Genomic DNA, 16,417 nt, shown 5'->3' on the forward strand with positions numbered 1-16,417 from the left:
ACAATGTAGAAAATAGTCAAAGTAAAGAAAAAACCTTGAATGAGTAGGATGTTCTTTTGACCGGTAGTGTATATGTAAGTATTTTTCACATCTCCATGACAACTGTGAATGACTCAAACGGCCGTATTATCACGTTGTGGTTCCGTCTGGTCGCGCTGCTCGCGCTCTGTATCAGGATTACACCCTCAGATGTTTTCCCAATGTGACATGTGAGGCAGAGCGTGACAGCTACACAAACACACACACACAAGGATGTACACACTCACACTCACACCCACACACCAGTGACAGTCAGTGCCGTTTAAGATTAGGAGGACGGCACCAACTTTACACTCGTGGGAATTGGCCTATATTAAAATGTTTCTTACAGAATAAATGTGAAAATGCATATGCATAAGAGTGGTAGCAATTGAAAGGTAACAGTTTGGAGATTATGGGGAAATGATTCGACCAAAGTTGAGGACACAACATTTCACCTGACACGAGACTGAATCCAAACATTACACTGTTGATTTGATGTGGATTTGACATTTATTGTACTTTTCTCTGCATTTGTTGATATCGAAATCTAAAAATACTTTGAATACATTCCCTGACATGATACAAATATTAATGGAAAATGTGGGGGGGTGCAACATAAGAAAAAAATAGGGTTTGAGTGAGACGTCAAATTGCTGTCTCCAAGTGGCCACACACCTCTCTAATGCGTGCACAGTTCCTAAGTCATTTCAATGTACTTTTATGACTCTAAGAAGAGTCTTCAACTATAAGGTGCTTTTTTGAGCTCTCCTAGCTGTGCTGTTGAGGAACCAGATCAAGAACACTTGTAGTTGTTTTGTTTGGAACACAACCCTGCATCTCTGCCATCACAGAATTACTGTTGTTGTTTATGCAATCAAAAACATCTTCTTATAAATGAAAGGAGTCTTGAGCCACTGGCGTAGTGGAAACCCCCACAGCAACCGCAAGGCGGAGAGGCCTATGAGCTCTGAGGTCCCATGCGCCCATCATCTCAAATCTAGGCCAAAATATTCTCATTTTGACAGTAACCCTCTTTTTTTTATTTTCACATGTAGCAAGTGAAGCATTTGTGTTGTCCAATCTACATGGGTAGACGGTGATCCAGACAGACAATATACACTGAGTGTACAAAACATCAAGGACACCTTCCTAATATTGAGTTGCACACTATCGCAGGTGGAAGCTAGTAGTCCTACTTATGCATCAGCTAGCACTAGCCTATCTCCCAGTCCCGATAGAGAACTCACGGCATGGGCCCGTCTTAATGTTCCAGTCTAGTTGGTGCTAAAGGGGATGAAAGGGGTGCTCTGTTGCATCCCGCAGTGTGTGTGACGTTTGGTGTGGCGTTCCTTTATGTTTTTAATTTGTACACTTTGTTTACAAACAATCTGCCATCTGTCAATGATGGATTCACAGGGGTGGGGTGTTGGACTGATCTTGTTGATCGTGTACATACCCGCTACAAACGGACTAAATTATGAAAACGCTGCTGGCAGCGGAATCCAATACAGCAGAGAGTCCTACTACCATGCAACTCAAACAGGAACGCGATGGATATCCCAATGGCCCATCTAATCCTGAGTGTCTGCGAGTGGATTACAAACCTAAATGCAAATGTGGAAAATGCGGGGGAATCAGAAAATAAATAAATAATTAAAGACCAAACCTCCCTTACCCACCACCTTGCCTGTTTGCCTGTTTGCTGCCATTTACTGAGACTTGGCTGGATGACAGAGTCCCGGACAGGGAAGTGGAGCCGGCCGGCTTCACTCTGGTCAGAGCGGACCGTGATCTGACAATCACAGGGAAACATCACAGCGGGGGCGTCTGCCTGCTTGTCAGGGACCAGTGGTGTAAATCGATCCTGGTAAGAAAGAGCCTCTGTACCCCCGACATTGAATTACTGTCTGTGTCACTGCGACCCTACTATCTGCCGTGTGAGTTCCCCCTATTGTTTGTTACCGTTGTGTACATTCAACCGAAAGCTAATATAACAAAGGCATCAGAGATGATTTATAATCTGTCACAGAAACTGGAATCCATCTCCCCCGACGCACCCACATTTATTTTAGGAGATTTTAACAACTGTACTTTGCACAAAGTCCTGCGCACATACCACCAGTATGTGAAATGTCACACTAGGAAAAATAAGACTCTTGATTTGTGCTATGGGACAATACCAAATGCGTTCTCTGCCACCACCAGACCTCCCCTGGGGACATCAGACCACAATGTTGTCTACCTCAGGCCAACCTACTGTCGCCTCCTGGAGACGGAGAAACCCACAGTTAAAACTGTCCAGATCTGGAACGACAACAGTATCACTTGTCTCCAGGGGTGTTTTGACTGTACTGTGTGGGAGGTACAGTGGTTTGCGAAAATATTCACCCCCCTTGGCATTTGATCTATTTTGTTGCCTTACAATCTAGAATAAAAAATGTTTTGTGGTTTGTATCATTTAATTTACAAAACATGCCTACCACTTTGAAGATGCAAAATATGTTTTTATTGTGAAACAAACAAGAAATAAGACAAAAAAAACGGAAAACTTGAGAGTGCATAACTATTCATCCCCCCCAAAGTCAAGCTGTAAGTCTCTTGGGGTATGTCTCTATAAGCTTGGCACATCTAGATACTGGGATTTTTGCCCATTCTTCAAGGCAAAACTGGTCCAGCTCCTTCAAGTTGGATGGGTTCCGCTGGTGTACAGCAATCTTTAAGTCATACCATAGATTCTCAATTCGATTGATGTTTGGGCTTTGACAAGGTCATTCCAAGACATTTTAATGTTTCCCCTTAAACCACTCGAGTGTTGCTTTAGCGTTATGCTTTCGGGTCATTGTCCTGCTGGAAGGTGAACCTCCGTCCCAGTCTCAAGTCTCTGGAAGAGTGAAACAGGTTTCCCTCAAGAATTTTCCTGTATTTAGCACTATCCATAATTCCTTCAATTCTGACCAGTTTCCCAGTCCCTGCCGATGAAAAACATGTTCTCGGGGTGATCACTGTGTTCTCGGGTGATGAGAGGTGTTGGATTTGTGCCAGACATTTTCCTTGATGGCCAAAAAGCTAAATTTTAGTCTCATCTGACCAGAGTACCTTCTTCCATATGTTTGGGGAGTCTCCCACATGCCTTTTGGCGAACACCCAAACGTGTTTGCTTATTTTTTTTCTTTAAGCAATTACTTTTTTATGGCCACTCTTCCGTAAAGCCCAACTCTGTGGAGTGTTTGGCTTAAAGTGATTTTATGGACAGATACTCCAATCTCCGCTGTGGAGCTTTGCAGCTCCTTCAGGGTTATCTTTGGTCTCTTTGTTGCCACTCTGATTAATGCCCTCCTTGCCTGGTCCATGAGTTTTGGTGGGCGGCCCTCTCTTGGCAGGTTTGTTGTGGTGCCATATTCTTTCCATTTTTTAATAATGGATTTAATGGTTCTCCGTGGGATGTTCAAAGTTTTGGATATTTTTTGATAAACCAACCCTGATCTGTACGTCTTCACAACTTTGTCCCTGACCTGTTTAGAGAGATCCTTGGTCTTCATGGTGCCGCTTGCTTGGTGGTGCCTCTTGCTTAGTGGTGTTGCAGACTCTGGGGCCGTTCGAAACAGGTGTATAAATACTGAGATCATGTGACACTTAGATTGCACACAGGTGGACTTTATTTTGTGGCTGTTGGACTTCCTGAGCCAATGGTCACAGCGGGTCAAAATAGGTCCCCAGTGTCGGACACACGCAACACCAACACAGGCTCTCCTCAGGGATGGGTTTTGTCCCCACTCCTGTACATCTTGTACACTATAGTTGTACTAGTTCCCATCCTGACAGACACCTCGTTATTAAGTTCGCTGATGACACTGCCTTGATCAGCCTGTTGCATGATGACGAGGGACACCATGGCCCGGTCCTAAATTACTTTGTAGAGTGGTGTGACGAATCACACTTGGTCCTCAATACCAACAAGACCAAAGAGATCTGCATAGACTTCAGGAAGCGTATCTCTGCAACATCTATCAGAGGTCAGAACATAGAGATTGTAGAGGAACACATACTGTATATGGGTGTCCTCTTGAACAATAAGCTTCAGTGGAGTAAATGTACAGACCTGATCTACAAAAAGAGTCAATAGAGACATTCTCAAAAACCTGGGATATTTTAATGTAGACTGTACTATACTGACTCTGTATTACAAATCTTTCATTGAGAGTATTTAAACTTTTTGTATTGTTTGTTGGTTTGGCAATTCCACTGTCAGCCAGAGAAATATGCTGAGAAGGATTATCACCACAGCAAGCAAGGTACTTGGAGTCAAACAGACAGGCCTGGATGAGATCTTTAAGGTCAGGGCCCTCCGCATGGCTCACAAAATCAATTTAGACCCAAGCCACCCCCTGTACCCGGACTTTGAACTACTCCTCTGGGCACAGGTATAGGGCTCCCCTCTGCAGGAAAAACAGAACTAGACAATCATTTGTGCCAGGTGTGATATCCCTCCTAAATAGCTCGGACCAATGTTCCTATCGACCCAGTAAGGCCAGCAGGCTAGTCTCTTTTTATTGGCATGTAACTGTTATGCAAGTTGTATTGTCAATTTGTTTTGTTATTTAAACGCCACCTTAAACATGTACATGACACTGCAACAAAATTTCCGCATGGGGACAATGAAGTCAGTAAAGTAAAGTGACAGTGGCCTTGCTTATCCTCTTCTTCCTCCCCTCGAGAATAGTGACAGTTCCTCTAGTGAGAATATCGGTCCTCCATCTCCTCCTCTCCCAGAAAACCAAGTTGATGACTGCCAGAGACCCAGCAGCGCTCATGAGAGCGACCCTCCCTTCTGTAACCACTGGTAAGCCTAAGAGTGATGAGACAGATAGCTCCGACAGCGTGGAGTCCGACTTCCAAAGTGTAATATAAATAGGCTACCAACTAAATACTGTAAGTGCCTTCAGAAAGTATTCACTTGACTTTTTTTCAAAATTTTGTTGTGTTACATCCTGAATTTAAAATGGATTCATTGAGATGTTGTGTCACTGATTGACACACAATGCCGCATAATGTCAAAGTGGAATATTATTTGTAGAAAATGTTCGAAATTAATAAAAATGTAAAGCTGAAATGTCTTGAGTATTCAACCCCTTCGTTATGGTAAGCCTAAATAATTTCAGGAATATAAATGTCCTTAACATAATAAGTTGCATGGACTTTCAGCAGGACAATAACCTAAAACACAAGGCCAAATCTACACTGGTTGCTTACCATCTATGGCAAGACTTGAAAATGGCTGTCTCGCAATGATCAACAATCAACTTGACAGAGCTTGAAGAATGGGAAAATTGGAAAAGAATGTATAATCCACGTGTGCAAAGCTTTTAGAGACTTACCCAAAAAGACTCACAGCTGTAACCGCCTTCGACAAAGTATTGACTCAGGGGTGTAAATTGTTATGTAAATGAAATATTTCTGTGTTTTATTATTCAATAAATGTGCAAAAATTTCAAAAACATGTTTTCACTTTGTCATTATGGGGTAATGTGTAGTTAGGTGAGAGAGAAAAACATACATTTAACAATTATGAATTCAGGCTGTAACACTAATGTGGAATAAGTCAAGGGGTATGAATACTTTCTGAAGACACTGTAGGTATAGATAGGCTAGACTGCATTGTCTGCATAATGAAACAATCCCTAGCAAGCTATTGTTTTGACGGTGGACTGATTGTATTATTTGGCATTAAAAGACTGGTTTTACACAGCACAACTTTCTATACAAGCTGCGAGAGAGCCCAAATACAGCTAAAGTAGGCTAAAGGGCAGTTGTATATTCTAAAACAATCTATTGGTTACTGATTAGTATGCTGTTGCATCGAACATTCAATCTGCAATTTTTGAATTTCCCCCTTTTAATTACTGAACAAGTAAATACTCTACATTATTGTCACCAGCCAGCATTCTGAATAGCAGCATTGCGACACCGTAGGCCTATGGATTCGTGAAACATCAACATTAGGCTTAACATGAGGAAATGGCGACCAAATAAAAATAAACATGTATCCATTAAAGAAAGCAAAGATATAGGATACTACAAGCACTAGCATTCAGGTGTGAATCACAATAGACAAACATAGGCTCATTCTGTTCAGAGCAACCCAGGGAGTGACATCATGTCATCTTGCAACTGTACAAACATAGTGATCATCAACATTGAGACTGTATATGAGTTTTATGATAAGAAAATGTGAAGTGCACATTTGGAGTCACAGGTGTTTGGCATGTTTGTATGACATCAAAGTGGAATTTATTAAAATCCTCAACGCCTCATTTTAGAAAATACATTAGGTCCTCTTAATTTACAGCATTTCCCTCACTCAGACAACAAAAAATGTGCTAAAGTTGTCCAACTAGTGGGAGGAATGGGACCAACTTCTTGAGCGTGCGATGCTCAAGTTCCGAACAGCATCCAAAACTCATACAGCGCATTGAAGTGCAGAGCCTCAGCTCCAATTTAAGCACTTATTAGTGCCCAAATCTGACATTTTCAATCCTTACACAGGTACAGGCAAGGCCTTATTTCTATTATAGCATATTGAAAATTCCAGAAAATGATGTCATGGCTTTAGAAGCTTCTGATAGGCTAATTGACATAATTTGTGCCAATTGGAGGTGTACCTATGGATGTATTTCAATGCCTAACTTCAAACTCAGTGCCTCTTTGCTTGATGGGAAAAAATAAATAAATAAAGATTAATAACAAATAAATTAACAAGTCTGGTTCATCCTTGGGAGTAATTTCCAAGTGCCTGAAGGTACCACCTTCATCTGTACAAACAATAGTACGGAAGTATAAACACCATGGGACCACGCAGCCGTCATACCGCTCAGGAAGGAGACGCGTTCTGTCTCCTAGAGATGAATGTACTTTGATGTGAAAAGTGCAAATCAATCCCAGAACAACAGCAAAGGACCTTGTGAAGATGCTGGAGGAAACAGGTACAAAAGTATCTATATTCACAGTAAAACGAGTCCTATATCGACATAACCTGAAAGGCCTCTCAGCAAGGCAGAAGCCACTGCTCCAAAACCGCCATAAAAAAAGCCAGACTACGGTTTGCAACTGCACCTGGGGACAAAGATCGTACTTTTTGGAGAAATGTTCTCTGGTCTGATGAAACAAAAATAGAACTGTTTGGCCATAATGACCATCGTTATGTTTGGAGGGAAAAGAGGGATGCTTGCAAGCCGAAGAACACCATTCCAACCGTGAAGCACAGGGGTGGTAGCATCATGTTGTGGGGGTACTTTGCTGCAGGAGGGACTGGTGCACTGCACAAAATTAATGGCATCATGAGGGAGGAAAATTCTGTGGATATATTGAAGCAACATCTCAAGACATCAGTCAGGAAGTTAAAGCTTGGTCGCAAATGGGTCTTCCAAATGGACAATGACCCCAAGCATTCTTCCAAAGTTGTGGCAAAATGGCTTAAGGACAACAAAGTCAAGGTATTGGAGTGGCCATCACATAGCCCTGACCTCAATCCCATAGACAATTTGTGGGCAGAACTGAAAAAGCGTGTGCGAGCAAGGAGGCCTACAAACCTAATTCAGTTACACCAGCTCTGTCAGGAGGAATGGGCCAAAATTCACCCAACTTATTGTGGGAAGCTTGAGGAAGGCTACCCGAAACGTTTGACCCAAGTTAAACAATTTAAAGGCAATGCTACCAAATACTAATTGAGTGTATGTAAACTGGGAATGTGATGAAAGAAATAAAAGCTGAAATAAATCATTCTCTCTACTATTATTCTGACATTTCACATTCTTAAAATAAAGTGGTGATCCTAACTGACCTGTAACAGGGAATTTTTACTAGGATTAAATGTCAGGAATTGTGAAAAACAGAGTTTAAATGTATCTGGCTAAGGTGGATGTAAACTTCCAACTTCAACTGTAGGAGAACAGGTCAAGAGACAAATTGGAGTGATCAAGACAGTGACACATTCAATAGTGCATTGCACACTCTTCCCTGCATCTAGCTTATCTGGGGTGTAATCATTAGTCCGAACTAAACTAAAACGAGAGTTTCTATTGGACAAATTCAGGTAGGCTGTCCCCATTTTATTCAGTTCGCTTCCATTTAAGAAACAATTTGCAACAGAATTGGCAGAATGAATACACCCTGATCACTTGCACACACAGTTAACTTTCAAAGCAGCCGCATACAGCATCATCACTTTGCTCGTTGTATAATTCCTTCTCTCATCTACACACTCTCCTCCTCACCTTCTCTTGTGGACTTCAGTGGACAACACAACAGCTGTCTGTGAGCAGGCGCAATAACCTCTCCAAGCCAAACCGTCATACCACAACCGCTAACAGCTACACAACCTACATCGTTGTCACCATATTAATGTTATAGTCAACAAACTAGATCTAACGGAATAGTAAACCTACAATCCATGTGTACAATCACCCAGGACAGTGTATGGCAAGCAGTTTAGCAGTTACACTGGGGGGCCTAGGTGGCAATAAATTAATACAACCGAAAGCTTACCATGACTTGGAAAAGTTGCAGTGTTGGATAGCTTTAGCCAGCTAGCTAACATAAATAACATTCGTCTCTGTTTGAGTCAGGTTGTTGAGTAGGCTAAATTAGCTGCATTAGCTAAGTACATGAAAGGTAAAAAATGAAGAAAAAAATACAACAAAATATAGCTAGCTCTCTTTCTTTGTCTCTGCTGCTTCTCCTTCATTTTTGAAGAAATTAATTAATTCAATACTGTCCAACTATTGTTTTTCTCTTTCTTTGAGTCAACTACTCACCACATTTTATGCGCTGCTTTGCTAGCTAGCCGTTTTCAGTAGTAGATTTATTATCTGATTCTTTGATTGGATGGACAACATGTCAGTTTATACTGCAAGAGCTCTGGTAGGTTGGAGGATGTCTCCGGAAGTTGTCATAATTACTGTTTAAGTCTATGGAAAGGGGTGAGAACCATGAGCCTCCTAGGATTTGTGTTGAAGTTAATGTACCCAGAGGAGGAAGGAAAATAGCTGTCCTCCGGCTACACCATGGTGCTACCCTAGAGGGTGCTGTTGAGGGTACTGTAGACCTTCAATGCAAAACAGTGTGTTTAATCAGTTATTTGGTGACGTGAATATATTTAATATAGTTTAACCTAAAAGGGATAACCTTTTTAAAGGAAGTTGATGTATAGCATTTACTCATACTTCTTACTTTTACTCAGGTATGAGATTAAGTACTTTTTCCACCTCTGTACTTAAGTACATTTACAAACATATGTTTTTTAGTCATTTTCTATTGAGGTATCTCTACTTCTACTCAAGTATGACAATTGAGTACATTTTCCACCACTGCGATTTCCTCATCTTCATCAAATTCATTCACATTCAATTGCTGTAGTTGCCTCCATTGTAAAAACTGTCCCTTCTCTCTCCAACTGTTTCTGCTGTGATACAATGACCTCACACAGACATCTTACAGTAAATCTACAGATCATTAAGCCTCAACGAGTATTTCATATAGAGCTATTATTACTCTTCCTCAAGTAATTATTATGAATTTAGTTATATACTGTATACTTACATCATACACATGTAGTATGCATCAAAAACTCTCCAAAGCTCTATATTTCATAAATGAATGCTTTACAAGTCATGAATAAGGTATCGTAACCACACTACACACATGCATTGGTGCTGAGGAAAGCAGGAATTGTCCTTTATATGGTTACTGTACATAATACACATAAACCTACACATCTCTTAAACACATTCTAAACAACTTGTACATTTAAACTAAAACATTCTAATTCCCTCATGAATGTTTGGATGTCATCATCTATTGTTCATAAACCTGCAGGCAAATTTAACTGTAACTGACTGAGAGCAATTACCATTCCTCCACTAGGGGATGGCAATCAATAACAAAACAATTGAATGTCCTTGCACCTTGTACTGGGACCTCAAGTCACTGAGGAGTGGAGCTCGTGTCATCCACTTACGCCAATCCATAAACAGTCACCATATACAAGATTGCTCAGTAACTCAATCCTAAACACTATAACTCAACACTTAATGGTCAACACACTCTGTATGGAAAACTGTGCAGTTCATGACTGTATGACTCATTACGTAAGACTCTATAACCGCTTGAGTCCCACCGTCACTCCGGCCGGATTTTTTTTGCTTCTAAGCCTTCTTAAACACTGTGTGCTTGAGCTACAGACTTCTGTTTTTAGTATTGGATTTGTCTATTTCTTCTGCAACCGCTGATGCCAACCAGCGATTGACGGGGGGCTGAACTAGAGCAGTGTTTGTGAGAAGGGTGGATCTCAAACTGTTCTTCTCACAAAAACGTCTGAAAGTACAAATGGTTTGAGCTACAAACTATTCACAAGCCACATAGTACACATAATACTTCAGAAAGTATTCCAAATGTTGTTGCGTTTTACAGCCTGAATTGAACATGGATTACATTTAGATCTCGTGTCACTGGCCTACACAATGCCCCATAATGTCAGAGTTGTAACTAATTCATGACAAATGAAAAGATGAAATGTTTTGAGTCAATAAGTATTCGACCCCTTTGTTAAGGCAAGCCTAAATAAGTTCAGGAGTTCAAAAAAATAAAAAAATAAAAATACGTTGCAAGGACTCTGTGCACAATAATAGTGTTTAACATGATTCTTGAAGGACTACCTCATCTCTGTACCACACAAGACAGATAATTGTAAGATTCCTCAGTCGAGAAGTGAATTTCAAACACAGATTCAACCACAAATACCAGGGAGGTTTTCCAATGCCTCGCAAAGAAGGGCCCCTATTGGTAGATTGGTAAAACAAAAGCAGACTTTGAATATTCCTTTGAGCATGGTGAAGTTATTAAGTACACTTTGGATGGCGTATCAATATACCCAGTCATTACAAAGATACAGTTGTCCTTCCTAACTCAGTTGCTGGAGAGGAAGGAAACTGCTCAGGAATTTCAACATGAGGCCAATGATGACTTTAAAACAATTACAGAGTTTAATGGTTGTGATCGGAGAAAACTGAGGATGGATCAACAACATTGTACTTACTCTACAATACTAACCTAATTGACAGAGTGAAAAGAAGGAAGCCTGTACAGAATAAAAATATTCCAAAACATGCATACAGTTTGAAATAAGGCAATAAATGTGGTGGCAAAGCAATTAACTTTTGGTCCGGAATACAAAGTGTTATGTTTGGGACAAATCCAATACAACACATACCTGAGTACCACTCTCCATATTTTCAAGCATAGTGGTTAAGGACTGGGGAGTTTTTCCAGGATAAAAAATAAACGGAATGGATCTAAGCACAGGCAAAATCCTAGAGGAAAACCTGGATCAGTCTGCTTTCCACCAGACCCTGAGAGACGAACTCACCTTTCAGCAGGACAATAACCTAAAACACAAGGCCAAATCTACACTGGAGTTGCTTACCAAGAAGACAGTGAATGTTCCTGAGTGGCCGAGTTACAGTTTTGACTTAAATCTGCTTGAAAATCTATGGCAAGACCTGAAAATGGTTGTCTAGCAATGATCAACAACCAATTTGACGGAGCTTGAAGAATTTTTAAGAGAATAATGAACAAATGTTGCACAATCCAGGTGCGGACAGCTCTTAGAGATTTACCCAGAAAGACTCACAGCTGTGATCGCTGCCAAAGGTGCTACTACAAAGTATTGACTCAGGCTTGTGAATAATTATGTAAATTAGATTATTTCTGTATTTAATTTTCAATCAATTTGCGAACATTGCTAAAAACATGTTTCACTTTGTCATTATAGGGTATTGTGTGTAGATTGGTAAAATCGTTTTTCACATTTAATCCATTTTGAATTGAGGCTGTAACACAACACAATGTGGAATAAGTCAAGGGGTATGAATCATTTCTGAAGGCACTGTAAGAGTCGTTAGAAGGTAAGGGCTTCTGTTCTTCTACATAGATCATAGGAAATCCCAGTGTCTATAATACTGTAATATGCTCACATAGTTGCTGTCACAAACTCAGGTGGATATTCATTTCCAATTTATGTACTTTTTTATCACGTTTTTTGCAACTGTTTGTCAAATTGTGTTGTGTTTTACTTGTAGCCCTGGTTGCCCTGAAAAGAAAATAGTAAAACACTTCAATGTGACACTGCTTGGTTCCATGTGGGTCTAATGCTTTATAACACATGAATGAATAAGCTACTACAACAATAAATCGTAAACACTATACGAAGACTCATTACTTAAGCACCAATAACTCATTGACTAAGCATGTATAAAACATGAATAAGCGCTCATTACCACAATTACAACAGTAATTCATCTACGTACCGGTACTTCATGCCAGTGAGCTTGGCGGTGGACTCCTTAAGGTTGTGGTGGTAGCGGTTGGTAAAGGAGCCCAGGCTGCGGGCGATGAGGGCCACCGTACGGAAGCGTGCCCGCGCCTGGCTGGCCGTGTTGGCACTGGTGGCATTCTGCTTGCTGTGCCCTCCATTCCCCGGGGGCCTCAGCCCTCCTCTTCCTCCGTCCTGGTCCGAACATGCAAACGACACCTGCATGGTGGTGGCTGTACTGTCGGTGGTGGTGGTGGGTTGCTGGGGCTGCTTGCCAGCCTTGCTCCAGTCTTCACTGGGTTGTATGTGTCTGTAGTGTCTTTGTCTCTCCTGAAGTGGTTTTTGTCTCCTTTAGTGGTCATGCACTTCACTGTTTTGTCGAAAAGTCCCCTCTCATTCTACCTCTTTCTCTTCTGTTTGTTATACCTGGCTCTCAGCCCTTCTCTTTCTCTTCCCTCCTCTACTCGGGCTAGTCTGTGTCACTGAGGAGGTTCTCCGGGAGCAGGGGACTGCAGTGGAGGGGTCTCCTTCACCCTCCAGCGTCGGCTAAACCCTCCAGTCAAGAACCAGGAGTGGGAGCGGACTGCACTGCATACAGAGCAACACACATAGCCACACACAGACTCGCTCACACACAGAATCTCTTACACACTCGCAACCAGATCTTAACAGACCAACACAAACACTCTCGCTCTCTCACACACAGACCAAAATCTTCAGTCTTCCAAATCTACACACTGCCACATGCGGAGAAAAACATTCTTACACCGAGCCAGATATCTACAGCGTTCGGAGATTAAAAGAATGAAGAGATTCTTGGATTGTCCTTCAACTTCGAGGAGAAGTGAGCTGTCCCGTGAGGAAAGCAGGAGTCCCACTAAGACTTGCATCCCACCAGGACCTCTGGTAGTGTAGAGAGCTGATGTGCAGGCTTTCTAGACAGGAAATCCCGCTTCTAAAAGTCCCCCGTGCCGAGAAGAGAGGGACAGCTTCCAATGCTCTGCTCAGAAGGAAAACGTGCTCCGTTTGATACAGAGACCCCAGAATGATAGTGAGGAAGTGAAGAAGAGGAGGAGGAGGAGGAGGGAAAAGGACGAAGCATGATGCCTCTCTTCTGGAAGGAAAGGACAGGCGTACAATGAGAGGGGGAGTGAGGAGCCGAGAAGGAATGCATGGTGGTGAGTGTGAGAGTGAGCGAGGGAGTGATTGAAAGAGAGAGACAGGCTGCTGCCTCTAAATGACTGGCTGAAATGACCACAGTTTCCTCACTAGCGACACACAGAGAGAAGAGAACACAGTGTGAATGGAAGGGACAGAGCTGAAGCCAAGTTGTGTGTGTGTGTGTGTGTGTGTGTGTGTGTGTGTGTGTGTGTGTGTGTGTGTGTGTGTGTGTGTGTGTGTGTGTGTGTGTGTGTGTGTGTGTGTGTGTGTGTGTGTGTGTGTGTGTGTGTGTGTGTGTGTGTGTGTGTGTGTATCAAAGAGTGTTTGTTTATTGAGGTAGATGCTCAGAAGTATTATAAGCATAGCTGCATTAAGTATGGGTGCAGGGGGTACTACAGCACCCCCTGGTGGTGAGATGGTAAAACTGCAGAAGATATATAACATTTACATTTAAGTCATTTAGCAGACGCTCTTATCCAGAGCGACTTACAAGTTGGTGAGAACTTGTGTTGTTGCAATTAAAAACTGTTATTATATTTTTTCCCGTTGCATTATTGATTAAAAAAAATAATAATATTGGCTATAATATAGTGTAATACAGTATATAAAAATGTAAATAAAATCTTCAAACTGTACAACCAGGCCTCGACAATGCACTACCGTGAGGTTGAACGTTTCCATTTGATTCCTTTCTGTAGGCTAATAGTAGCATTTACAAGGTCAATCAAAATCAAAATGTCTCCGATAAATATCTATTGTCAAAATGTATATATTATCACGACTGAATTCCTGTAGTTCAATGCTCCCCATGGCGCCCCCTTCTGGCCAGTGGGGAAAAAAGTAATAGTGGGGTTTCAAAATGTATATGACAAGGTCAGCGATCCCGGATAAAATGAACAAACTTCCAAAGAAGGAAAGATGTAGGAGGACTATCCATACCAAACTTTAAATTGTATTTCCAGGCACTTCCAGCAGTTCTCCCCATGCTAAATAGGTTTAGACATGATTATTATGCCCCCTGACTGAGTATATAGAGACATATGGTGTCTTCTATTGCCCTGGAAGAGGTGTTCGTCACTGATATATCACTTCAACAATGTAAACAACGCTTTGGTCTTATTATTTTCTCACACAATTTCTATTTGGCGGAACATTTTTAAACAACGTAACTGGGAATCAAAACGACATGCCCCATATGCCAATATTTCACAATAATGACTTTTCGATTTGGAAGGCGTCTTTTTGCTTCCCCCCCAATGGTCCAAATGTGGAATCCGTACCCTTACCAATATCATGGACAGTAATGGTTTGAGAACATTCCAAGATGTAAAAGATACATAGACATTACCAGGCAACTGTTTTCTATATTTACAACTTAGGTCAACTATGCTGGCCTTTGGAGTCCCTTGGGAAACCGAACTACTGAACCATTCAATGATGGGATTTATAAAGAAATTATCTGTGCTACTGAAAGGACTGATCTCTATAATATATAAGCAACTTTTATAAAGCTAATATTCTGAGATTGCCATTAAACATGTATGGTCCACAGAACAACCCTTTAACTGGAACAGAATATGGAAAAATATGACCTTGGCATCTCGTAATCTGAACCATCAATTTATACATTTTAAGTTTGTTCACAGACTGTATGTAACACCAAGGAAACGTTTTACGATGACATTGGCCCCAACTCCCAACTGTTCACTGTGTCCCCTAAATCAGGCAGGCACATTCCTTCATATGATGTGTGAGGGCCCCTGCAGTTAAATTCTTCTGGAGCAAAGTTACCAAATTCATTTGAAGTGCTTGAATGTAACCCTTCAATGCTTTGAATCTATTATCTTACATAACATTGATAGCTCCTGTAATCTTTCAATCAATCAGAGATGATTACTGCTTGCAGGCAGCGCTGCCTCAGTGGATGGATACATGTTAGCTGGGTGGGATTGGGGGAATGGGTTGGGAGGCTGGGGAGGGGGCACCACTTATTTTTTGGTTTATTTTCCTATTTATACTTCATTTATAATTACTTAAACTTGAAATGTGATCCAAATGATCAATATGTCGTAGTTATGTACCTTTGTAATGTTTTTTTTAAATCTTATTTTTGTCTTCTTCTTCTGAGTGGCAGCCCACAGGTACAATGTATGAATAGAAAATATATGGAATATGAAATGATATGAATTAAAATATTTTACCTGTATCCCCCCACGAAAATATATATTTTTAAATCCTGGTAGCCAACCAATGCAACCTGCTATCACAGCAGCCCCAAGGAATGAAAACAATGAGCATGCTGCATCTAGCACCTGCAGCAGTCCACACGGGTCCAGGCCCTATCTGACTGGCGCCGAAACGTTAGCCTCTGAGGGCGCTCTCCCGGCGCACGCCCGCCAGCCCCGGCACCGGAGAGGCTGCTAGGCCTTCACCCACGGCTGGCGCCAGGCTGAGCGCTGTCAACCCAGGGGCTCCCGGAGCGTCCCGCTGAGGGGCGACAGAGGACGGCGCATTATGCCGGAGCCTGAGTGCTATGTTTCTCATGCGTTTAAGGCAGTGGAGAAAATGCTTATCAATGAGGAAAATGTTAGATTCAATCGCATTTTTGTTAAATGGTGGTTTTGCAAACTGGTGCAAAGCAATCAAGAGATTCTGGGAACATGAGAAATCACACTTGCACACAGATCAATTACAAAAATTGCTTGCTTTAGATAGCACACCGATCAATGCCTTGCTATCAGACTTGCTGACATCCAGACTTCGGAGAGACTGGATGAGATCCTTCTACAGTTTGATCACACTGTACAGAGGGAGATAGTCACGCTCATCTGAATGTGCCTTTCTATATGGATTGACAGCTGGTTGCACCAC

General features: G+C 41.6%; 1 protein-coding gene across 1 annotated transcript in view; it reads right to left on the bottom strand.

Annotated features, from left to right (window-relative positions):
* Nucleotides 1–13,675, bottom strand: part of LOC139559625 (voltage-gated potassium channel subunit beta-1-like) — an 80,331-nt gene extending 66,656 nt beyond the window's left edge. Inside the window, exon 1 of the mRNA XM_071375775.1 lies at nt 12,381–13,675. Within this exon, the coding sequence (XP_071231876.1) occupies nt 12,381–12,610 (230 nt within the window). The 5' untranslated portion in view covers nt 12,611–13,675. The remainder of the gene's footprint in view (nt 1–12,380) is intronic.
* Nucleotides 13,676–16,417: the final 2,742 nt, after the last annotated feature.

Source organism: Salvelinus alpinus, chromosome 30 (genome assembly GCF_045679555.1).
Source record: "Salvelinus alpinus chromosome 30, SLU_Salpinus.1, whole genome shotgun sequence".
Taxonomy (NCBI): Eukaryota; Metazoa; Chordata; class Actinopteri; order Salmoniformes; family Salmonidae; genus Salvelinus; species Salvelinus alpinus.